The following is a 25,698-nucleotide window of genomic DNA, read 5'->3' as shown; positions in this document are numbered from 1 at the left end:
AAGACAAATTGGATATTAACGCATATTTCTATTTCAAATGTACAGTATAACGGAATTGGCAATGAAGCTTCGTAAATTCTCTTCTATGATCGTATGCTTCTTGCTTCTCTGAACATCGTAAATTCACATTCTCGCGGCGAATAAAGCTTTACAACTAAAGGTAAAAAAATTAAAGTACATACTTTGGATGTTTTAATATTTAGTCAGACGTATTTTATCTGGCTTATTTTGGTGTCTCGATTCAACATCTTAGTTTTTGCAGTCCTTGCGCATTTCTTCATTCCCAAGGCCTCCAATTTCTAAACGGATAATCATAAATTATTCTTCTTGTGACTGCCAATCGTTTAGCTAACACTGGGTGTAAGCTTATCACGTGACCTAGTGATTGACGTGAAACAAAATTAAGAATTTTACTTTTGGAATTTTAAAGCAAAACACAAATTAGTGCTTATCTATGTGCTGAAGTCGTTTTGCTGAACTTGCCAGAAAAAGCTTCAATCTGATATTCAAGATGGTTTTTAGCGTGATTGGATTCGGTCTGACATCTACAGCATTCCTGATAACGTTTGCCAAATATTTTACAAAGGATTGGTTTGGTTACTTTATGTTCGGTCTGGTGTTATTTGAAGTATGCATGTTTACTTTGACAAAGGGGAAGACGGTTGAACCAGAAAGGCCTCCGACAAGAACAGAGAAAAGCACTGCAAACAGACCTGCTGCACCACCTGATTCGCCCAGCAAAGCTGCATCTGCGAAAGCCTCTAATCAGTCGCCGAAGAGTCAGGCGAGCAATAAGCAAGAGAAGGCAGCCGAGAAGACAGCGAAGAAGGCAGAGAAGGCTCAAGCTAAGGAAGCTAAGGCCGAAGCGAAGGCCGCCGCCGCAAAATAGAGATAGACACATCACTTTTGCTGTCAAAACTCCAATGCCAAAAATATTGGCCGGATCTCATTTCTGATTTCTTCCATTTTGAGACATGCGAAGATGACTTTTAACTAAAGAAACAATTTTATATCGAGAAATGGAGAACGATGACTTTTATGTTGATGGATGAAGTGCCTCTTGGAATATTTGATAATTTATTTATACAGTATTTAGGAGAAAGGAATCCCGGGTTTTTATGCTAGCTATACGTCAAAAACTCCGTAGATGATAAATTGTGCTTGCTAATGATTAAGAAATTAACGTTTTTAAATAGAGGGTTTTCACGCCAAAGTTCAGCAAACATAAAGATTTTATAGACCTATTTTTATTTTTCCTAGAGTAATATTTAATTTGTTGATATAGCCGTTTAACTCTTAGCAACTTGGCTCAAGTGTTTGTTAAACTATTAAATATTTAATGCACAATAACTTTAGCTACAAGCCCTGTCTTTTAGAGCAATAAACTAAAAAGATATAATATGAGAGTTTTATTTTTAATATTCTACTCAATTCTGCCTAATAGGGAGTTTCCAATGTCAGTTCTTAATTTGTACCTTTGGATCTTAGAAGTGAGTGTTTTTTTTGTACTTAATCGAATATCTGAACCTGGGCCTGTTGATGTCCGAGATATTGGCGCGTATTTACGGGCCAAGTTTGCCATTTTTCGACCTTTTAGCGGGAAATTTCTCACTTTATTATACTGTAATTATGCAGTTCCAAGATAAACTAAACAGGATTTATACAAAGTTCGCATGAACTGCTTAGTTTTGCACGCAATGAATGTTGTTTTGCATGTCAAATTCCCACGATTTCGATGTGTTTAAGTTGCTGAAAAATGTCACTTTACTACAGGTGGCTACATTGTAATGGAGCACAAATGTAAGTCTTTCTTGACAAGTTTTCATTTGCTAGCTGGTACTGCAAAACATGCAAATTTTTCCCTTGTAAAAGGGAAAGACTCCCTATAGCTAACAAGCTACGGTTTTAACATGTAGACGTAATATAAGTAATATATTTGGCCGTTTCTACAAACAAGTAAAACTTGTTAAGAAAAGCTTACCGTGCAACAGAACAAACGAGCAGAGCAACTTGTCACGAAAATCTGCTTGTGCACATTTCATATGCTTTCCTTGACTTGTTTTTGTTGCAACTCGTTTGAATAGGGTGTATGCTCTTTAGGAAGGACGCTTGTCAGGGAAAAAATTGTTATGTTTCGTCGAAAGAGGGGCATAAAAGTTTTTGAGTTACGAAAGGGGACTTAATTTTATTCGGATTTCTTGGCTACAGTAGATTAACTGAATTCAAATCTTTCCCCCTCGACTGATAACTAAAAACAAAAGCTTATACTTTCATAACGAAGTAAGTACTGCGTTTATTCGACAAACTTAAAAAAATGATAAAATATATTTTAATGTGCTGATCACAACCATCCAAAATAAATGTGTAAAACTAAGACAATCGAAAGAAAATTGTTAAAAATATGCAGTATTAATTCCTCAAGGAGATCGGAGTTCTATAAACAAAAAAATAGATTCATATTTAATTCATACAAAGCTCTAAATATGTTAATCAAATCCGTTTTTAATTCCAACACCAGCTAAAAGCTAGACGCGTTACTTACTTATATTTCAGGGCTAATTAAATCGGAGAAATTAAAACAAATTCTATGAACCTGTGTGTTTCGAACACAAACATTGGAACAGAAAGTATATTTAGCTGGTAATTTTAACACTGTCCTAGCAGTGATATCAGAAATACTTCATACAAGCAAGGCGGACCAAATGGTAAAAACAATGTAACGGAATTAACGAAAACAAATCGCGTATTAACCAGCTTAGGAATTGCTAATTGTTTTTGAAAATTTAGTGCAGGTGTTATTTGAAGTGCTCAACAGGATGTTGGACACTGTACAAGACCACAAGAAACACAGTCCTTGTAAAGACACAACGCTTCGGCTGGAGCACAAAACAGTCATGCAGATTGACGAGAGCGCTATATCCTTGCTTCTCATCGAGTGAAGTCGTTACACTTCTACAGCTCTACTCTGCCACAAAATTATTTTTATTCTTCAAAGTTGAAAGCAGCGAAAGAAAGGGATTTCAAGGCTTTAACAGAAGAAGAAACGCTGAAGAAGTCAGAAAGTTACGGCTTAATTTGGCGTTAACGTCGTTTTTTTTTTCGTGAAAGTCGCAGACATGTCATTATTTGGACTGGTTGCCATTTTTATCTGCGCCATTCTCTCTGCGCTTCTGTGGTCATACGGATTGGAGATATTCAAGAAACTCGTCAAACTGATCTTGGTTACCATTTTCAAAGTTATCAAGCTTATTTTGTTTGGAAGGAAAACTAACACGGAAGAAGTCGACAAGAATAAAGTGAAGACAAGTTGAGGAAGGGAATTTAACATTTTGCGGCTGATAAACAAGCAAACGAAATTTTAAAAGCGAATTTGAATTGATGCGAAGCGCCAAGACTCGCTAAGTCTCTCGGATGTACGAATATTTAAAACAGTTCTGTAGGCTAGCTAGATTTTACTCTCTCTTTAACTTTTTACTCGACACATAACATTTTATTTTACAATTCACTGAAACTTTTATTTTGATGTGTAAGTGGTGAAACCGTTGCAGATTAGAAGTCAGCTTTGTGCTCTCTAAGCATATATATTCATGTTAGGGTGTGGTTTTTGCAGGTGGTTGTAAATTGATCAATTTCGTTATTCTTACCACGGTATGCTTACCATTGTATGCATATTTTAAGGAGAAATTATCGTTGATCACTTATGAGAATTAAAGGATTAAACAAGACGTTAGCGATGTTTGTGATAATAAACAGACCACTGTTATCTTTCCAAAGTTGTTCTTTTATTTGTTTCTCGCTGTTTTCGCACACTTGCACAGATGGTTAAAACCTATAGCAGTTTTAAAATGTTTCCGTTTGGGAGTCAGTGACGTTACAATAAGGATTTTGAGACGGATCGGGTAGCAGTTCTTGTAAGGTCTCACATGAATGGCTGGCTTCGTAACCTTGTTCTATCTAGTAAAACAAACAACAGTAACCATGCCAAACGGATCTATGGAAACGTCCCTACCTTTTTAAGCGACCAACTTGTGTTAAATAGCCAAGCAAACAAAAGAAGCACTCGCTACGCTTATTTTAACTTGCGCTGCCCGAAATTCAGAAGGGAGACAGAAGGCGGGCGCAATTTTTCTGTTTCTGCCACCCGCCTTTGGAATGCTCTCCCTATCTCAAAAAGGCGAATCGAACAGCCGAAGCCCTTTAAAGAATCTCTCAGAGATCGGGTGTTTTCGGAGCAGCAGCTTTTACATCATTTTATTGTATAGTTTTAACTTTTTAGCTTCATATATCGTTTACTATTATGCATATTCGTATTCAATTTTCAATGTATATAGTGTTTTTATAATATTCTAGTGTAATTTTTAGAGAGGGCCACAGGTTTGTTAGCTTTGCTATTTAGTGTTACCCTCATTTTAAATAAAGTCTTTATTATTATTATTATTATTATTATTATTATGCCCTTAGCCCCCCAAACAGTAGCAACTACTACACTAGAGGACCAGTAGAATTCTAAGCTAACGAGAGCTGCTACACCATGTTTAGTAGTGTAGCAGCTACACCACACTACACTAACTACAGGTCGAGTACGACCTTTTCAAATTTTAATCCAGTTACCTTATTATAGGAAATTAACGGTACATGTTATTAACGCGAATTTCAAAAATTCGCGTTAATTTTATTGATGTATTAAAACAGGTTTGTTATAATCATTTAACCAGAACTTTTCTTTAATTCGCGTTAATTTTATTACGCGTAAATTTTGTTCGCTTTGTTAAAATGCTTCGTTATATTCCTATAATAAGGTACGTTCCCAGGGCCCTCACTCCTTCCTGTTGCTGCCCAGTTGAATGTAAAACGAGGTTGGTGTAAAATGTGATAATCAAAAGCATATATAAGCACTTCCTTTGAAAGTCGTTCTTAATATCTTGCTCGTACCATGCTCTTAAGGTCCTTACTACCAAATAATTTTTGTCTAAACTGAATAAAGCAAAAATATTTGTAATAAATAGAATAATAAACCTTGATCACTCCTGAAAAAACTCCCTGTTTTGCATGTACATTTGGTCTTTGTTAGTGATTTTCTTACTCTAAATGTAAATGTTATTTATAGTGGTCATGCACTAAGCTTCATTTCCCTTCGAGATAGCTAGTTTACAGGCATGCCACTGAAACAGAGGAAACAAATATTTTAAATGAATCGAACATAACATATAGTTAAAAATTCTACTAACAGGAGGCAGACTAGTTGGCTATATGTGTTGATATTTTGCGCGAGTTAAGTTGTAAAATCACAGAAATGATTGACAAAACATTTTTTTGTTTTCGCATATGCAACAAATGTTGCGTATGCACGCGTACGGGAAAACATTTCGACAAGGAACCAATGTTTCCGCAACAGTGTATACCGTTTGCGGCGGCCTTGCAGTCGCCAAAGTAGAATCGAAGGGAACTTATTTTGAAATCTTTCCCACAAGCAAATTTGTAAGTCTACAGTGACAAACTCAAAACATGATAAAGCTCTTAATTCTGGAAACCAGTCAAGCTATAACTAAATATGAAAAAAACTTTCCAAAGATCTATAATATATATCTATATAATATATCTTTATATCTATGTATCGTGTTTCCAATTTCTGTCGTAACAGGTAAAATTTTCAATTTGTGACGTCTTGTTCGAAAGCCTAGTCACCAGACCTAACGCGACTGAAGGCATGTACGACCATGGAATTGGAAAGAACATTCAGTTAAAATAAAAACTTGCTTTTGGCTAAGCAACTGTCAACTAGTTTAATGTTAGTCTTATAGACTTCCTTGCTTTGCTTTAGGGCTATTTATATGAGCCACAAGGAAGATTTTTGAAAGCTGTACTTCCACGCATTTCCTTCTTGTATAAAATTTAGCAGCGGGGGGTAACATAAACAACAGTTTGCCCTGCGCTAAACATTTTGTCAAATTGCCACATTACTGTCTATTTTCCATTCAAAATATTTATATTTTGCGCTGAAATAGCTCTGTACGATGCAATTTACTGTCATCGAAAGTTAAATATTAATTAGCGTGTTTTGTGTGCATTAGCATAGTTATTAAAACATTTTCTGTAAAGAAAAGAAAAATGCAACCATAGGAGGCAACGATTCAAACTTAAAACTTTATTTATCATTAATATTGCTTTTGCGTTATTGTTTACCGTTAAATTTTAAATTTTAAACTCGCATAATCTACCTTAAGAGAAAAGATTTCTTTTAATCCTTCTGAGGGACAAAGATACTTTCATTTAATTAAATTGAAAAGACTCCAAATTCTTTCTATTTAATTCCGTTGGCAGTAGAAACACATTTTCATTTTTTGTTTGCTTTCATGCATAATTAACAAGCGTCAAAATAAAACGAGATATGCTACCGGTGGTCTTTTGTTCTTAATTTGTAAATTGGTGGGAGTTAGTCCCTGGGCTGTATGTTTTGAATACGTCATGGTAATTTAGCAGCGCGCTGTACATATCCCTTCGACTTACACAAACAACAGCGCTTCGTTCAATTGTGGTCGCTTCTTCGGGATCAGAAAAACCACAAAATGCCTGGACCACCGGTGATCGAAGGAGCTTTGAAAAACACAATCAACGCACTTGCATTTGGTCTGATCTGCGCCACGCTTGTGGTGAACTTTGGGAAGTATTTTATACCGAACTTCTTTCCGTACATGGTAGGAATTCTGATCGCCATTGAAGTGGTTTTGTTTTCGTTCGATAAGCCCAAGGAAAATTATGATAAATTCCAGGCTCCAGGCATAAGGGGTAAGCATACGATAGAGGGAGCTGGATCGCCTCAGATTATGGTTTCGGCGCCGCCAGGGGAGGATACTGATGGTTCGCCCAGGAAACGAGACAGGATCAAAGATAAGTTGAAGACGAAGAAAGATCAGAAAGGAAGACGAGAGAGCGGCGTTCCCGGTTCGCCCAATGTTCCTGGTTCACCAAAAAGACAAAGTCTTGTCCCGCCACCAAGCCCTGGGCAGGAAGCGATGGACGGGAAGGACATGGAACACGAGAAAGGAAAAGACAAGTCTGCCGAGAAGGAGAGGAAAAAGGAGGAAGAAAAAGCGAAGAAGAAAGAAAAGGAAGAGGAGAAAGAAAGGCAGAAAGCTGAAAAGAAAGAGCACAAAGAAAAAGGGAAGGAAGAGGATGCAGAGAAGAGCGAGAAAGGCACCTGGAGGAAACGAAAGGCCACTAAACAAGACAGTGTGTAATTATGCCAGAACGGTTCGCGCCGCACTTAGCGTACCTGTTATCGCTCTAGGTGGATGAATGTTATATCAATGAATACTATAACTCTAGGCAATACAATGAATAGAACATAGCTAGTGCCAAGAAGCTAAAACCTAAAGATGGTTAAACGTCTCCCGGTGCTATAATAGCTAGCAGGATCGCTTGAACTGCCATAAATCTTTGTAGATTCAAGCTTAATTGCTTAAGTATTTTCAGTCACAATGGATCATTTTCACCTTTTGAAATCAAGCCATATATAATGCATGACTACGCCTTACTTGAGTATCCATGTAACAAATTAAAGACATGTCATATGCTGTTTATTTACTTTTCGTTAGGTTCGTTTCTAGTAAGCGAGTGGAAACAACATAAACTGAGGGCTTAGCTGAACAATGTAATGAAATGCTCATATTAAGATTCCGGTCATATATTTTGCCATGAAAGCAACGTACATTTTAAAATAAACGAATAACTTCAGATGGAAACAGTTTCATGTCAATTCATTTCGGGTATGCTTTGTAAACTATAAGTAACGATTTGACATCGCGAATACATGTATGTTAGTATAACAATGCGTTTTGCAAAATAACGACTGCAAACAGACATATTAAAACCGTCTAAAAATAACTGAAAATGTAAACAAACATACTGGTGTCAACCTTACAGTAGCAGTGCAATGCAGGGTTGTGGGCGATTGTTCGCGTATTGTTCGCGTATTTTCCTTGGAATCGCAATTTTAAACGTAGAGGGTGGAAACGAGAAGAAAACCCTTGAATGCTATTTTTCTCTCTCCTCAAGCCTCTCTCGAGTTTGAATCCAAGATGGCGTTCGCTTTCTAAAATACGCCTGCATTGCAGATGTAACCTTATCAACACGAAGCTCACTTCTCCTCACAAATTTGCATATTTTTTTTCAATGTCAGTTCTGAGAATTTGATGATATATCAAGAGAACATCCCACAGTTGATGATTTTTCTTTATTCTCATAACCCCTTTTCTTGACAATGTATTGATATTACCTTTTATTTCATGCCATAGAAAATACAGCCAATCAAAATACAGGAAAGCCGTTGTACATTCGACATTATTAAAAACTAGCAATGGTATATCGCAATTCCTGCGTTTTGATTGGTTAACAAGCAATGGTATATGAGCTCATATACCATTGACCACAAAAATGGTAGCCGATACGCGTCAACAAAAACAGCTGGGAGCTCAAATATTGCAGTTCTTTGGGCGTTTTTAATAAAAAAAAATTATTCCAGTCGCGCTTGTTGGATATGACATGGTAGATAGCCAACTCGGCGCTACGCGCCTCGTTGTCTATCTACCATGTCATATCCAACGCGAGCTCGTGCAATAATTGTTAAGTATCCAACCCAACCTTCTCATCGTGCGCTGCGATCTCATTTTCGACGAAATTTAGTAAGCGTATTTTCTATGTATTATATGGTATTAAATAATTACACGACACTTTCTCATGGTATATTTGAGCTCCTCGGCTGTTCCATATTTGTGGTCAATGGTACATGAGCTCATATACCATTGCCGGTTAACCAATCAAAACTCAGGAATTGCAATATACCATTGCTAGTTTTTAATAATATCGAATATCCAACAAATCACTGGTATTTTCTCGGTATACACACCTAAAAACATATTAACCTTGCGTTATATGATTATGTCTTACTTAAGTTGTGGGGCAGCATATTGACTTCGTGGTAGATTATTCTGTCTTACTTGGGTGGTGAGTTCCTAATGGAACTCATGTTATCTGAGGGCAGCATATTTAACTCGTGATAAATTTTTATGCCTAACTTGGGTTGTGAGTTCCTTATGGAACTATTGTTATCTGAGGGCATCATATTGACCTCGCTCTAGATTTTTGTGTCTTAATAGGGTGGTCTGGGTGGTGGGTCCCTTATGGAGCTCATGTTATCTGAGGGCAGCATATTGAACTCGAGGTAGATAATTATGTCTTACTTTGGTGGTGAGTTCCTTATGGAACTCATGTTATCTGTGGGCCCAATATTGTCTTCGTTCTTGATTTTTATGCCTTAATTGGGTGGTGAGTTCCTTATGGAACTCATGTTATCTGAGAGCAGCATCTTTAACTCGAGGTAGATAATCATGTCTTACTTTGGTGGTGAGTTCCTTATGGAGCTCATGTTATCTGAGGGCAGCATGTTGACCACGTGGTGGATTATTATGTTTACTTTGGTGGTGAGTTCTTTATGGAGCTCATGTTATCTGAGGGCAGCATATTGAACTCGAGGTAGATAATTGTCTTACTTTGGTCGTGAGTTCCTTATGGAACTCATGTTATCTGAAAGCAGCGTATTGACCTTATGGTAGATTTTTTTGATTTACTTGAGTCGTGAGTTTCTTATGGAACTCATGTTATCTGAGAGCAGCATATTGACCTAGTGGTAGATTATTATGTCTTACTTGGGTGGTGAGTTCCTTATGGAACTCATGTTATCTGAGAGCAGCATATTGACTTCGTTCTTGATTTGTATGACTTTATTGTTTGGTGAGTTCCATGTTATCTGAGGCAGTATATTGACCTTTTTTAACTTTTTTTCTCTTATTTTACAACTGATTGGCTGTGAAAGTGAAGCTCAGGACAAACGCCAATATTTGTAACCGTCGTGGTTCCGTAAAGGTTACAAAAATACATGAGGAAATAAATGAACGCCGTCGAAATGTGTTGGCGTTCAACACTGATAAGACATGAAAAAGCCTCGAGCCGCGCCGAGATGTGTATCCCCGGATCTCGTCCTTTCGAATACTTGTTACTCGAAAAAAGGTAACCCTTTCATATACCTACACGACATGACATATACACCATTTTAATAAGTCGAGACGCCATTTTGAACATTTAACTTTTCCGCGAATAACGTCGATAATGAAATATTCATTTGTGCCTCGACGTACTAAAATAAAGTATCTACCATTGTAATAGGCCGAGGTGTGATTTTGAATATTTTATTAATGACGTCATTTGCGGAAAATAAAAATTCAAAATGGCCCCTTGACCTATTAAAATGGTGTATACTTAACCCTTTCACTCCCGAATTTTCCCCCCAAAACGCGTTTTTTTAACCGTTAAACTGAGTTTTTGGTGCTATAATCTTGAATTGCTAAAAGTTTTAAAAAACACGAAAAAGTTTTAAAAAACACTGAAAACGGGACCTTGATCAATTACAAAAACGGATCGTGTTTTTCTTTGATTAGCTCTGTCAGAATGCAACCGATATTCAAAATAAACAGTTTTGTAGAAAGGTCAATCCAAGCTCTAGCACATTCTTATCAAAACAAAACCAATGACATGCTAATTGACAAGCTTCCAAAAAGCGCCCCCAACGCGCGTTTATATCCGCGCAAGTACTGGGTATCATGTCTAAAAATAAGGGATTACCTTTGGAATAAGGTCTGTATAGGGGTTTCACTCTCTTACACTTTATCCTCTCTTGTCAAGTCTGATGTAGCGCAATGCGACTCTAATGTAAATGACCGGGTTTTATAGTACCGTATTTTCTCGAATAAACGCCGGACCCCGATTAAACGCCTGCCTCGTATAAACGCCGGGTCAAAATTGCTAGTTTTTAAATAAACGCCGGGGGCGTTTGTTCGAGGTCTCGGCGTTTATTTGAGGTCAAGCTAACAAGTAAATATACTCTTTTTGTCACAAATCTCAATTGCAACATAAACTATTCAATCCGTAATAGTGCACCTTTGGGAAATAATCACCTTTGGATACCCAGGGACACTTTTTCGGGGCAGAACGAAGAGAAAAATCGTCCCGCCTTGACAAACTGCCCTTTGGTATCGAAGATCGGTAACAATAAATCAATCTGAAAACTTGGCAGAAAATTGCAGTCCGTTTATAAACGCCGGGCCCCGATTAAACGCCGGCTTCAAATAAACGCCGGGTTCACAAAGCGTTTATTTGAGAAAATACGGTATTCTTTCTCCCTTTTTTGCCTTCAAATCGTCGAAAATAAATCGTGTTTAATGCAAATAAGGATAGAACGGAGACAATTTCTAGAACTGATACAGCTGGATCAACAAAGCTCTTATATAACCAAACGTGCTGACTACAATTTATCCTGACATATGTTTTTCTCTTTACAATAAAAATTTGCGATAAGACATTCGCTAAAAACATTATAAACTCCGTTTAAAAATTTTAAAAAGGCCACGACGTTTCGACGTTGACTTAACGTCATTATCAAGCAAAGAAAATATGTGATTAAATGTATAAATACTAAAAATAGACAATGGATATTAATTAATAAAAGTTGTGAAGTGAAAAATGTTCAATGTCAAACAAAGAGTTTAGCACGTATGGAGTCCGCCTGCGTATTCAAATTTGGTCGCAGTTTCTTTATAAATAGCATCTCGTAAAGGAGACAGTCAAGTTGATTATTGAGGGGTCAATTTTTTATCGAGGATTTTTTTTGTTATGTTGGAAGCCCTAGGGATGTTTTGGGTCTAGATTTTTGCCCACATTCGATATCCCCGTCACTTGAAATCCCGAGTACCCCCTGGGATATTATCTATAAGTTATTTGCTGTTATTTTTTACCCTTTTTAACTTTCGTTGCTGTGCTGATGTGGCAAAAGAGCAGATGTCCTTGCAGAATTTGATGAAATTGTGAGAGCAACAAACTACCTAACAATATCGCTTCATGCTGAATAAAATAAATTCACCTCAGCGGGTATTTTGCGAGTTGCACAAAGTTGCCTCGGCAGATGGTCCTATCCTTTATTTTATGCGTATTTTGTTTTTCACTGTTAACTGTTCAACATGAACAATAACATGCAAATTTTAATCGGAGGAAATGGCAGTTATCGTTCGGGTCGTTTTCCGGCCGTAATCGCTAAAATCATTGTTGTTTTGAATGTGCGAAATTTTTATGTAATATGGAAAAATTACGTGCAAGACAACCAATGATAGGTGAGCCTTTTTGGACAGTTTGTTTTTTCATTGGCTGTTTTTTGTTATATTAATCATATTGTTAAAACGTAAATCAATTTTTCTTTTGTTGTAAAGCCAAAGATGCTGCGAGTGTTTTCGATGATCTTTTTTTGCTAGAAGGAAACTAATGCGAAACACGGCAAGAAAAACATCATTTTTTTACTCTCTGTGAGTTGCAAGTAAAATCAAAACGAAACGAAGCGATGATTTTCAACGTTGTAGGATTTGGTATCGCGTCTGCAGTTTTACTCGTCACATTTGGTAAGCTTATCACGGACAGCTGGTTTTCGTATTTAATGGTCGCCATAATCCAGTTTGAAATGGTGATGTTTTGGCTCGGCCTCAGAAGACCTTTAGGAGCGGAAGCCACCGATCAAACGTTTGTGGATTCTGACCATGAATTTTCGAAAAATGACACGCCTGTCGATAGGAAACTGTCGAAACGAAAGAAAGAGCATTCAAAGTGACTTAAAATGGGCTCCACGACCAGTTGCAGCAACCTTTCAGACCTTTGACTTCAAAGTTTCAGTCGGCCATATGTGCATGCATCAACGCACTGCATTCAAACGTTATCTTTGTATTTATCTTTAAACTTCGAATTCTGGAGAAATAGGCGCTAGCCGCAGAAAAAATTGGTAAATTATTTCGTCTATGGCTCCAAAAAGGAGCCTGAGGATGTTATTTCACTCTATTTTAAATGTTAAAAATAGACTACATCATGCGAAGAGCCTGACATCGTATTCTATTCAAGAGGTTTAACAACAAAGCGTTCATTCGTTCCAAGTCTACCTCGTACACGACATGATATTAAAAACGCGTAAATAAAACAACATTAGGTTGTTGACATGTAATATTACAGTCTGTTTATTGAACCTTTGAGGATAGCAAAACATGTAAAAACAAGAAAAGTGTGATTTGACTTGGTAAAAACATCTCTCTCCTCCGCAGAGGTCTCTTTCGTGTTTCGGGCTGGGAAATAGTAGGGAGAGAAACGGGGAGAGGTGAAAAGTAAGCGCGCGGAGCCTGGAGAGAATCGAAAGCGCGCGAAAGAGGCCTCTGCGGAGGAGAGAGTGATTAAGCTTGATTGAGCTGAATCCTGGTATAGCATGGCTGGCCCTAGCGCGATGCGCGATTTCTGAGCTAAGACATGTGCCGCAGTATGTCCATGATAGCGTGTCGAATGTGTCTCATCTTCCAACAGTAAATTACAGGGTTTAAAGATGAATTAAGATATACGACAGTGAATGACGAAATAAAATATCCTTTCAAAGCGATACTCGGGCCGTGCATTTTAAGGGCGACGGAGGCGATAAAGTAAGGTAAATAACAAAACAGAAACATGAGATACACGTAAAATATGCCGGCGGCGGATTTAATGAGGGTTGCAAAATTTGCCATTTCTCCAGTCTGTGCTACTTGTTGTACTTGCAGGGCCTGAATCTGATTCTTGTGGTGTTGTACAGCTAAATAAATCCTGATGTAAACCAGTGTTGTAAGAACGAGACAAACAAATGCTAGAATGAAAGTAATAAGTGAGTGAATATCGTACGGTACCCACAACGTCATCGAAGAATATAAAGCACTTAACGCCCATATTGAGATCACAACAGCAACAACACGCTTGTGAGTCACAAGTTCCTGATATCTGAGATGAAGATGAATAGCTAAGAACCTGTCTACACTCAGAGCCACAACACCTAGGAACGAAGCTGCAGTGAAAAACTGCGTAATGATGACAAAAGTCTTGTAAGTGCTACAGCTTGGATTGTTTTGTTGTATCCACTTGACGAGAAGTGCGGTATAAAGTGGTTGGCCTACTAAACCAACACCAACATCAGAAACAGCAAGACTCAGGAGCAATGTTTTTAAAGTCTTTGGCAACGAGGAAGTTTTTCGCATCGCGTAGATTGCTACAGTGTTCCACAGTGTGGCGGTATAGCATAGAAAACTGTTGAAGACACATATAGCGATGAAAGTCGAACGAAGCTCTTCAACTTCGGAGAGTTTGGGGTAGTTCTGCATCAGTAATTCACAAGATGATTTCTTCATCTGGACCAGTTTTAACGTACCTGCGTTTGACATGCAAATTATTTTTTCGAAAGTAAGGCAGTTTCCTTCCTAGTCGCCACTAACCAACTTGATCACTTTTGCCAAAATAATGTCCTTTCTTATTACACTGATGGCCACCGTAAACGAAGGTAGTTAAGTGTTCCATAACTCGCCCTTTCCTGCGATTTTTTTGAAGGAATGATGCTTTGTCAAATTGAGGCGAAACGAAACCGGAACTTCTCGAAACTCAGCCGGAACTTCGCAACTTGCAGGAGAAAATTTCAACTGAATTTGCAAGTTGCTCGAGAAAACTTCCAATAAATGTTGGAGCATTGCATCGCAACATTCTAAAGTTAAACGAAAAAGAACTTCCTTATTGACTGTAATTTAATATTGTCAATTAACTCAAATAAACAAAAGTGTCTTAAAGCGTCGCTTAGTAAGCTAATCGATAGTACACCTGCAAACTGCTTCAAGTTTCATGTGCCGTGTAGCGAGCGCGACTAAAAACACCGAGAAACTAAAGATCCAGTAGAAACGCACTGTTTGAGCGAATATGGCATGACGAGGAACGCTAGATATTAATGAACTCACAAGACACATTAGACTGTTCTTCACCTCCTGCGCAACCCTTGAAGACGTCGTGACGACGAAAACGTTATGAATAAAAAAGGCTAAAGTAAATATGTCGTTTGTCAATCAACGTTGCCATTATAATAAATTAGGCACCAGATCTGTTCATCAGATCGGTAAACAGTGGGGTAACATAACAAAAGCCCTCCAGAACACCCCTCTGTAACAGACCCAGTGGAATCTGAAAAAAGTCACTGGGTTGGCCCGATTTCCCACTGGGTCGGCTTATTTGGGCTCGTTTCTTAAATAGGTTTATTCCAAAATAGTCACACCGAAAAGTCACTGGGGAACCATAAAAATAGGCGGGTTAACTAAATTTTCACTGGGTTGGGAAAAATAATCCACTGGGTCGGACTCCACTGGGTCTGTTACAGAGGGGTGTTCTAGATAGATTTTTTAGCTACTTAAGCCACTTATTCCCGTCAAAATCATTTCCCCTCTTATTTAGGTCCCAGAGCCTTCACTTGTGCTGGTAACCAGAAGAATAGAAAGTTAGTAACGAAATTAATATGTTTTCATTCTTGATAAAACACAGCGCGCAAATCTACAATTTAGTTTATTTTATTTCTCAACGTGCTCGTCCGTCATTTAACAAACGTTACTGGCGTGAGTGCGAGATTTATTAATCAAGCTGTTGTCTTGAAAACTTAAAATCTGTTTCCAATTTACAAAATTCAGGCAAGGTAAATAAGATATCAGTAAGAATACTACTGAATGAAAATCCTAAGCTACATGACTGATCAAATATTAGGTAACACGTGCGTATGAAAATTTCATGGTTTATCGTTTAATATGGTCGGAAAAAGAAAACAAACAAGTGTCTCTCAAAAATCTCTTTATACGCTTTTCGATTGTTCAGCTGCCAACTGCTACAAGTTTTATATGACGTATAGTAAACGTCCCTGGCGCGAGCGCCAGGTTTGTTAAGCAAGCCATGTTTTTTTCAAATTAAACGTTGCATCGAATTTAAACATTTCAGACAAGGTAAATGAGATGTCAGTAAGAGTACTACTGAATGAGAATCCTAAGCTACAGACTTGATAACAAAAATAAGGTAGCACATGCGTATGTAAATTTCATGGTTAATCATTTTATATGGTCGGAGATAGAAAATAAACAAGTGTCACTAAAAATTATCTTAGTATGCTACTCGATGGTACAGCTGCAAACTGCTACAAGTTTTATGTGTCATATAGTAAGCATAGCATTTCCCGGTTCTTCAATAAATGTGATGCGCGATCTCTGAGCCAAGACATGTTCTGCAGTATTTCCATGATAGCGTGTCGAATGTGTCTCATCTTCCAACAATAAATTACAGGGTTCAGAGAAGAATTGAGAAATATGAGAGTTATTGAGAAAAGAAACAATTTCTTCAAAGTGATACTCGAGCCCTGACTTGAATAGCTGTCAAAGAAATAACGTTAGGCAAATAACAAAGCAAAAACACGAGATACCGTATTTACTCGAATAAGCGCCGCGGCGCTTATTAAATTTTTGGCGCCTCAAGTGCGGCGCTTATTTGAGGGCGGCGCTTATTTAAAATTTAAACGCCACAAAGAGTATAATCTTTCACAGTAATAAAAAATTCCCGTCTTTTGATCGTCAGTATTCGTCTCTTGCTGAAGAGTGGCACTAGCTGTCCGGGCAAAGTTCGCGGCTTTTACAACATTTTCAGAACTATATATTGTAGGAATGTTGGAAAGAAAACTAATGGGCGAACGGTAAAATAATCACTTTGAACTAAAAAACATCGCTTTTGATGGAAAACATGTCCAAGTTTTTTTTTAAGAGTTGCTCTGTAGTGCTGTTTTTTAGTTGAAAGAAATTCCTCGAATACGCGCCGCATCGGGGACTGCGGCGCTTATTCGGGGGCGGCGCTTATTAACTTTTTTGTCCCAAATGCGGCGCTTATTTGAGGGCGGCGCTTATTCGAGTAAATACGGTATACGTAAAATACACCAATTGCAGATTTAACGAGACTAGCCAAATTTGCCATTTCGTCAGTCTGTGCTACTTGTTGTACTTGCAGGGCCTGAATCTGATTCTTGTGGCGTCGCACGGCTAAATAAATCCTGATATAAACCATTGTAAACGCCCATACAGATCTCCCGCTCATATTTTATCTACTACGTAAAAAGCCGACTCGAGAACTTCTCAGCAAAATCGGCACGTTTTCTGGTTTATGATTCGACTCAACGTCTGTTCATGCTCCGTTGAGCCTGCGGCAGTGAACAAAAATGCAGAAATTAAAATTTTGACACAACAACAGCCTCCTTTATTTATACACGATATTGGTTAAAAGCAAAGAGTTTGCTTGCGGGGCCATGTTTCTACATAGAAATTAAAACATAATTATATACATTAAAAAATAAATAATAATTATGTACACACTCATCTGGAACATTTGTTTCTTAAAGATCACCAACATGAGATAAGTACTTGCAGACAAGTTCAAAATTCGCTGTCCGTTGTGGTTCCTGCTCAGTCTTTAAAACATTGCGTGCTACTGATTGTACAGGCGCGTAGGAGGGGGGGGTTCGAGGGGTTCGAACGAACCCCCTTTGGAGGTCAATAATGGAGGACCGAAAACACAAACTGTTGATTTTCAGCTTTTAGCAAATAGTGGGGGAATGGAAAACAAACTTTGAGAGGTGCAGCTTTTAAATTACCCTGCACGAAAACGCTAAAAGTATCGGGAAAGTAATAAATTGTTAGGAGAATGGATCTTAGTGCCCTAGTATTATATGTAGTCAAAATAATCCCATTGCTGAAAAAGTATTTCCTTAACAGGCGTCCGGGATTTGATAAATGGAGTATCAATAAACAAAATGCGGGGATTACAATTTCGGGGGACCCAGGTGATACGTGCATTCATAGTTAGTACTAACTATGGTGTATTTAGTGCATATTGACGATTTGACGCCGCTTTTAGTACATTGAAGGTGGAGCCGGGGTGGGGGCTTAACCTTTGCAGCACACATCAAGCTTTTGTAAAACGTTTAGTGTACTAAGCCGGTATGTATGTATGAATGTATCAAGTTAACAAAACGCCGGAAATATTGTTGTTATGACCAAAAATACCTGTTATTTTACACTCCATCGAGTTTGAAATATTGACGTACACAATGCTGAAAATAGCATTTCCAGGCCTCTAGATTCAAAATATTCTGGGGGGACATGCCCCCAGATCCCCCTAGAGGCGCGAGCCTCTAGGGGGTTGTATTAAATAACCCCCCTTAATAAATATTCCTGTCAATACGAACACCCTTACAAATACTTCAGCTACGCGCCTGATTGTACCTTTAAGTGATTGTACCTTTAATTTTATTGTACAAAGTAACAGACAGTGCACAAAAAATCATAGAGTGCACATGATCCTAATGAATAAAGTTGAAGTTGACGTTGGTTCCGCGTCGAGCTTTCTCAATGAAAAGAAGACAACACTGCGAATAAAACTGGAACTAATTTACAAAGCAGACAAATTTTTGGTACATATTCTCTTTCGTTCTAGCACAGAGCATCAAACATTATAAGCTCTTAAAAGTGCCTTTTTAACATTATTCATTCAATATTATATTACTTGGTTAGGACACGTTTTCTTTTGTCCCAATGCAGCCCGATTGCAGACTGCTCGGCCATGGTCTTTCCTTACAGAAAGCGCTTTTCAACAACGGCAAAACTGAATGTAGAGAATCTTCGAATATCATGGCCGACTCTGCGGTTAGTGTGATGCGCGATTTCTGAGCCAAGACATGTTCCGCAGTATGTCCATGATAGCGTGTCGAATGTGTCTCATTTTCCAACAGTAAATTACAGGGTTCAAAGATGAATTAAGAAACACGAGAGTACACGAGGAAAGAGAAAATCTCTTCCAAGTGGTACTCGGGCCGTTAACTTTTAAGATGCCCCAGCTGATAAGATAAGGCAAATAACAGAACAGAAACACGAGAAATACGTAGAATATACCAAATGCAGACTTAATGAGGCTAGCAAAATTTGCTATTTCGTCAGATTGCTCAACTTGTTGTAATTGCAGGGCCTGAATCTGATTCTTGTGGCGTCGCACGACTAAATAAATCCGGATGTAAGCCATCGTTGTAACAAAAAAGCTAACAACTCCAAAAATGAAATTAGTAACAAAGGAAACTTCGAGTGGACCCTTCGCCACCATCAAAGGAATAAATACACTTAACACCCATATTGAGATTACCACAGCAACAACACGCTTGTGAGTCACAAGTTCCTGATATCTGAGATGAAGATGAATAGCTAAGAACCTGTCTGCACTTACAGCCACAACACCAAAGAATGAAGCTGCGGAAAAGAAATACATAATGATGTTAAAAACATTTAATGTATTACAACCAGGATTGTTTTGCTGTAACCACATGACCAGAACTGAGGTATAAAATGGTTGAACCACCAAACCAACACCAACATCAGAAACAGCAAGACTCAGAAGCAATGTTTTTAAAGTCTTCGGCAACGACGAATTTTTTCTTATCGCGTGGATTGTTACAATGTTCAACATGATGGCAGTATAGCATAGAAAACTGTTGAAGACAGAATTAGCGACGTAGGTTGAATGCAGGGCGTCAAATTCGGAGACTGAGGGGAAGAACTGCAAAAATGCTTCACAAGACGACTCCTTCATGATGTCAACTCAAATTTCAACGAGCGTTTGACATAAAAACTGTTTCACGAAGCCGCCACGATTGTTTTCCTTCCTCGGCGCTGGGTCACTTTGCCATTAATGATTCCTTTCTTTACCAAAGTGATGATCCTCAGCAAGCAAGTTAAATAAGTATTCTAGAACAAGCTCTTTCAAATGATATGTTAACGCACTAATCCAGTTTAAGTTTTCGGGATAAAAAAATGTTGGATTACTGCTGTTTGGCTCCAAATTATAAGTGCTAATTTATACGTGGGTTTTTAATTTTCTAAATACTGAACACAATAAAATCAAGAGGTAATACAAATGTCAGTCTTGTATGAAGTTTATAAAACAACACATATGCTTTTGAAAACCTAAAAACCTTTCTCCAATTGGTTTTTTTAGACGTGGTAAATAAGCGATATTTGTTTAATGTTTTCAAAAGACAAAAAAGGCAAAACAAAATGACGACGTATTTATATTAAAAAGCCGCTGTGTATATTAATCGATGGCACACCTGCAAACTGCTGTCATTTTTATGTGCTTTATTTCGACCGTAAAAGCTTTATTAAGCCCCACTTCTCTTTCGAGCGGCAACCCTCCAACCCCAGCGCTGCCTAATAAGCCCCCGTCCAGAAGTTCAACATTGGTTAAAAAAAATCTCTATGAAGCCCATTCCCCACCTTCCCTAGATGTTTGATCATGCCATTTTATGAACAAGAAAACAAGGCAACTTTACGTTTTTGAAGTAAATCATCCAACACATTCGCCTGTTATTGCGGCTATTTTGTGGGAATGTGCTACTAAACAGCACTAAAACATTAAAAAGTCCACTTTCTTTCGTTTATATGAGCCCTAACTGATATATTATTTAAAATAAGCCCACGTGTCTTATAAGCCCTCCCCCCTCCCCCCCCCCCCCCCACACACACACACACACGTCAAAAGGTCTTGGAACAAATAAGTCCCCCGGGGACTTAATCGAGCTTTCACGATATATGGCGTGCGCGACAAACGCTCCATCTACGTACGGTTGGCAGTTTTGCCAGCAATAACTAATTGTTCGAGCTAGTTAGTACTTTATTTAGAGGAACGCTTCATAATGATAAATTCACAATTCGTATATGACTTATACGAATAAACGTGATAAATATGCATAGAGAACTAAAACAAAATGTTTTTCCCGCGCAACCATTTGCGTCGTCATAACATCCAAAACGTCAAGGATAAAACCACGAAGGCAGACACGCAAAAAACTGCAAGTAAGCACCTAAAATCATATGCTTCGTCGAGAACTAGTCGTCTAAAAGCAGTATCACTGTTATATCGATAGTGAGCTCCCTTAATAAAATAAACGTTGTGATAGCCTTAGCTTATCATGTTAAAAAAAAAGGCGAGGGCGTAAAAGGGATTTTGGATGGGCTCCTGACAGAGTTTTTTACTTTTCACGAAATAAATCTCTATATCCAGTGAATTGTTACGAAAAAAGCAAACTATACTGACCGAATAGTTATTTATCTTTGTCTGATCACAAGAACAAAACTTTGTTATTAAGTGACCGTGTGAAGTGCATTTTTTTGAGTTTGTACTGGAATTTTTTTTTGCAGCGTTTCATGTTTATCAACTGAAGAGGAACTGAATTTCACTTTGCATATGTTCAGATACGTTTCCGCTTTTTTTATTCCGTAAATGACAACAACAACAACCGCTTGTTTAATTTCTACCATTAGTTTTAATTTATACTTCATGGTTGTCCAAAAGCGAATACATGTAGAAGCGAGGCAAGCGGATTTGCTTCACTTTCTGTTGACAATCAAATTGGGCCCTTGGACTGTTTTCCTATATAATCAAAGATCTCTTCGAGATATCGACTTTTTGCATGAAGTTAGTATGAGTAGAAGGTTTATCCTGGGCATTGTTGCTCGAACATATCAATTCAAACGTCTGTCAGTTCAAGCAGTTTTTGTTTTTTGGCGGAGGAAATGCAGTATTTGTCAGTCGCGACGGCTGGGCGCTTTGTGACTCATAAGATTTCTACTCGGCTTAATGCAGGGTTCCCGATAAAAGGTTACGCACGACAGAGTTACCTTTTGTCTCGTCACGCAATCTTAACCCCACATTGAGAAGTAAATTTTCGTTTGGATATTACCAAAAGCCGCTTCTCCTCGCGTTATTCTTTACCTTACGGCTACACATGCCATTTCTAACGACTACATTTCCAGTAAAACAGTTGCTGTTTTTTTTCTAATGGCGATGCATTAACTTCTGAACAGAAGCAAAAACTTTTAGTGTTTACTGCTTCCACTGGAAGTAATTTCACAACAGGCTACAAAAAAACTTGTAAATATCACTTCACACCTGCATTGAATGTTGCAATTCTAAATTGTGCAACTCCGCAGAAATAATCAATTGTCACGAAATGAGTTCCTTTTGGTTAACTATTAGCAACGTTTTAGTGTGTGAAAGACTTGTACCAGTACAAATATTATAACTTAGCTTACCTAAATACTTTACACACAAAGAAGCATTGATGTCGGTAGAATCCGCCACAGCACACACCAGACAACTGTAGTAACTAAAACAGTCTATACACTTCCACATCACATTCTAAATTAAAACTGCAACCTAGAAGTCAACAACGCGCTGTTTACAAAACTCAAACGCAAATTAAGGAGCCAAAGAAAACCCCAATCGAAAACACATTGAATACTCGTGTCGCGTATACGCTTATTCCGGTCTACTACAGCAAACAAACAGTTCAGCGGTTCAATACATTCTTCATATATGGCAGCACCCGAAACTAAACTGTGAACAAGCTCAGAACAAGCTTAGCACTGCGATCCTAAAATAGCTACATGTCAGCTGCTCAGTGAAAATTTTAACTGAAAATCACACACTTGCCCTTCGCTCAATTCTACACGTGGAAACAATCGACGTAGTACCTGATGGGACGCCTTTCGAACACATTCTTCTGAAATACCTGTGTAGAGATACAAAAGTCCAGGCAAAAAGGTGATATGCGGCAAAAAATAGGTTGACATATTGCCCAATGCATTGCCTGACAGGTTAAAGGAATTAACTACGTCGGAAAATTCACGATTGCCCCGAAATTGTCCTAGAACCCCAGACATTCTGCATAAGTCTATCTATCTGAAAGAACGCGAATAAATGATTGTTTACTCCCGTTTAGCGTGAGTCACGCAATCGATTGTAACGAAATCAAATGCCTTAGATTAAATATTAGCGCCGCTTTAATACGTAAAACACTTGTAACAGTACAAATTTGTGTTCTTGTTTCAGTGGCATGCCTGTAAACTAGCTATCTCGTTGAGATATGAAGCTAAGTGCATGGCCACTATAAACATATATTTATTTAATTTTTTTATTTATTTATTAATCGTTTTAGGTTAAATATTAGCGCCCCTTTCGTGTGTGACGTGCTTTTACCAATACAAATTTCCGTTCTTGCTTTCGTGCGCTGCACCGCTCACATTCTCCATTGGCTATGTCATGTCTCACTTGAGCTACTCACGTGTAAAAATTGTTATGTAACGTTTGTAAATTTGACAAGTCACGTTTATTCGACGAAAACGCAAGTGTTGACTGACGCTTTGTTCACCCACACCGAAAAGAAATCCCTTGAATTGAGAACGCGAATAAATGATTATTTACTCGTGTTTAGCGTGACTAACGCAATTGATTGTCGCGAAAACAAATCCTTTAGGTTAAATATTAGCGCCCCTTTAGTGTGTGAGACGCTTGTACCAGTACAAACTTGCGTTCCTAATCGTTTTAGGTTACATATTAGCGTCGCCTTTAGTCTGTGAAAGACTTATACGTTGCCTTCATGGGCTGAACCACTCACATTCTCGATTAGTTGTGTCATATCTGATTTGAAATACTCACGTTTAAAAATAATTGTTATATAACGTTTACACATGTGACAAGTCACGTTTTTTTCACGAGATCGCAAGTGTTGACGCAATACTAATGAGAGACCTTTTCATCACCCACAGCGAAAAGAAATCCCTTGAGAAATTAAAACAGTCCCTTGAGAGTTAACAAGAATGTGGTTCCTTCCGGTTCCAGATTACCCCACTTAACCGCTATTCTCCTTCCTTTTGCTTGTGAACAAGCAAAACAGTCGAAAAAAGGACATTTAAAATTTGGAAGAGCTACAATACTTTTTGTGATGTTTGCAGAAAGACTGTAAAATGATATATTTGCCCAGCGCAAATATAGAAAATAGGTACGCAGTAGCAGCAAACAGATCGCTAAACAATCTTTCTACAGAAATTCCCTAAAACGTTTTGAAAACCTAAAACCTTTAAAAACGGTATAATTTTTTCCATACACTTATTCTTTCGCAAATTTTTCAAAGTTGTCTAGTACACTGTACGCTGAGTTACAGCGCCCTTTTACAGCTTGCGCCACAAATTGCCTCGCTTCTGTCCCCTGTAATGCAAATAAAAAGGGTATTTGAAAAAAATGTTCCCGCCGCTAAAATGCGCGACGAATTTGTCATTGATTGCTTCTAGCTTGTAATCTATATTCATCACAACTTGTTGAATGTGCGTCAAACCAAACAGCTCATGGGTGTGTAAAGATGTGAAGCCATCTCTTCACGTCCAGTGATGTCTCTTCGCAGTTTTTGCCTTGAAGAAGAAACAGGAATATTGGAACTCTTAAATTAATGATGAGTATATGCAGTACTTTGAAAATATTATTTGCTCCTTTGCCAAACAGAAATAATTGACATATTGTTTTAGTTTTACGGTTCTCCTTTCGTTCTTTGGCACTGGTGTTTGTAACATTTTGATTAACTACGTAACAAAATCTCAAATAAGATGCGGTCAGTATAAAACACGGACTGCGGACTACGGACTGGGTATAAAACACGGACTGAGGTATAAAATGCGGACTCACTCTGCGGACTAGGTATAAAATACGGACTTCGGTATAAAATGCGCACTAGGTAAAAATAACAAGGAGCAAGGCTGTAAACATAAAAGTTGACTTACCGGTATCTGGACAATGTTATCCTTTTTCCTGCTGTAAGCTTGCTCGTATGTTACGGCAAAGTATAGACTGTCCACGCGCTCATCGATCGAAAAAACACGAAAGAATAGAGGGCTGTGGACAGTCTAGGCAAAGTACTGTCAAAACGCCGATTGTGAGGAACTTCAAAATTTGTTTTTCTTTCCGTTTAGGCATTAGTCTTCCATTCTTGGAGTTGCAGTAGAGTCTCGACTCAAAAAACAAAATGTTGTTTATTTCATTACAGTCGAATCTCTATAACTCGAACCCTCGATAACTCGAACCTTCTCCGATAACCCTCCACTGACTGGTGTTGTTGTTGTTGTTTTTTTTACTAATATTACCTTCGCTAATTCGGACTCCTGGTATCTTGACTCTTGCGATTTCGAGTTTTTAATAACGGGATTCAACTGTATAACTGGCCTCAAGCAGTAGGCACGTGAGAATTTGACAAACGTGACCCTAATTTACGGGTCAGACATATTTTCCCGTATGTTTCTCTTCTGCCAGTAGAATTTTTTTAGCCTTCTCAGTACTCGAAATTCCGTGCCTCTTTTTTGCTATTATGGGAGTGTTGAAATAAGCGAATGGCGAAATGTAAAAACAAACCGTGTGTTCATTTACTTCGTCAACTAAATCAAGCCTCTTTCGAGCCGGAATCACTGAAAGTGCTGCATGCACATTCTGCCAAACCGAAAAACAAACTATAAACCACTTGCTCTTCTACTGTTCTGAAACTAAAGCTTTCTGGGAAAAATTCACCGACTGGTGGTTTTTTAAATTTACACAAGTTATTTCTTTAACAGAATGTACCGTCCTATACGGATTGCATGACAACATCCAAAACAAGCAGGCATTAAGGTCGCGGGGGATACCAACTGCATGAATAAATTCATGAAGGGAAATTTTGCTTGACCTGTATCTTTTAAAACGCTTATTTCTCAGCTGTTATGGGTGCGATTAAGCTCAAATTTTACAAAGACATAAATAAATGACGAAAGATTGTGAATGTCATATCTTATTTGGTAGATTGCATTTAACGGCGATGTTATAGCCTCGTTAGTGCCAAATTGGGAAAAACATAAT

The 25,698-nt window shown here is 38.1% G+C and overlaps 4 protein-coding genes across 4 annotated transcripts in view; 2 read left to right on the top strand and 2 right to left on the bottom strand.

The window, feature by feature from the left end:
- The window catches only part of LOC144633984 (L-xylulose reductase-like), a 133,913-nt gene extending 117,413 nt beyond the window's left edge, over positions 1 to 16,500 (top strand). The window contains exon 9 of the transcript XR_013567130.1: positions 16,372 to 16,500. The gene's annotated coding sequence lies outside the window, so the exon portion shown is untranslated. The remainder of the gene's footprint in view (positions 1 to 16,371) is intronic.
- On the top strand, positions 6,406 to 7,868 carry LOC144633016 (uncharacterized). The gene has a single exon (XM_078491792.1). It carries the CDS (start codon positions 6,567 to 6,569, stop codon positions 7,236 to 7,238), a length of 672 nt encoding a protein of 223 aa, XP_078347918.1. The 5' UTR covers positions 6,406 to 6,566; the 3' UTR covers positions 7,239 to 7,868.
- Positions 12,891 to 14,954, bottom strand: LOC144633976 (adenosine receptor A2b-like). The gene has a single exon (XM_078492910.1). It carries the CDS (start codon positions 14,319 to 14,321, stop codon positions 13,380 to 13,382), a length of 942 nt encoding a protein of 313 aa, XP_078349036.1. The 5' UTR covers positions 14,322 to 14,954; the 3' UTR covers positions 12,891 to 13,379.
- A 1,717-nt stretch (positions 16,501 to 18,217) lies between the features above and the next one.
- LOC144633977 (adenosine receptor A2a-like) lies at positions 18,218 to 20,120 on the bottom strand. The gene has a single exon (XM_078492911.1). It carries the CDS (start codon positions 19,573 to 19,575, stop codon positions 18,643 to 18,645), a length of 933 nt encoding a protein of 310 aa, XP_078349037.1. The 5' UTR covers positions 19,576 to 20,120; the 3' UTR covers positions 18,218 to 18,642.
- Between the last annotated feature and the right edge of the window lie 5,578 nt (positions 20,121 to 25,698).

This window comes from Oculina patagonica, chromosome 12 (genome assembly GCF_052425735.1).
Source record: "Oculina patagonica isolate OP01 chromosome 12, crgOcupat, whole genome shotgun sequence".
NCBI lineage: Eukaryota > Metazoa > Cnidaria > Anthozoa > Scleractinia > Oculinidae > Oculina > Oculina patagonica.
Note: the sequence above shows the minus strand (reverse complement) of the source record. Positions and strands in the feature narration are given on the sequence as shown.

Coding starts and splice junctions, on each gene's coding strand:
- LOC144633976 (XM_078492910.1), bottom strand. CDS start 14,321: ATGTCAAACGCAGGTACGTTAAAACTGGTCCAGATGAAGAAATCATCT.
- LOC144633016 (XM_078491792.1), top strand. CDS start 6,567: ATGCCTGGACCACCGGTGATCGAAGGAGCTTTGAAAAACACAATCAAC.
- LOC144633977 (XM_078492911.1), bottom strand. CDS start 19,575: ATGAAGGAGTCGTCTTGTGAAGCATTTTTGCAGTTCTTCCCCTCAGTC.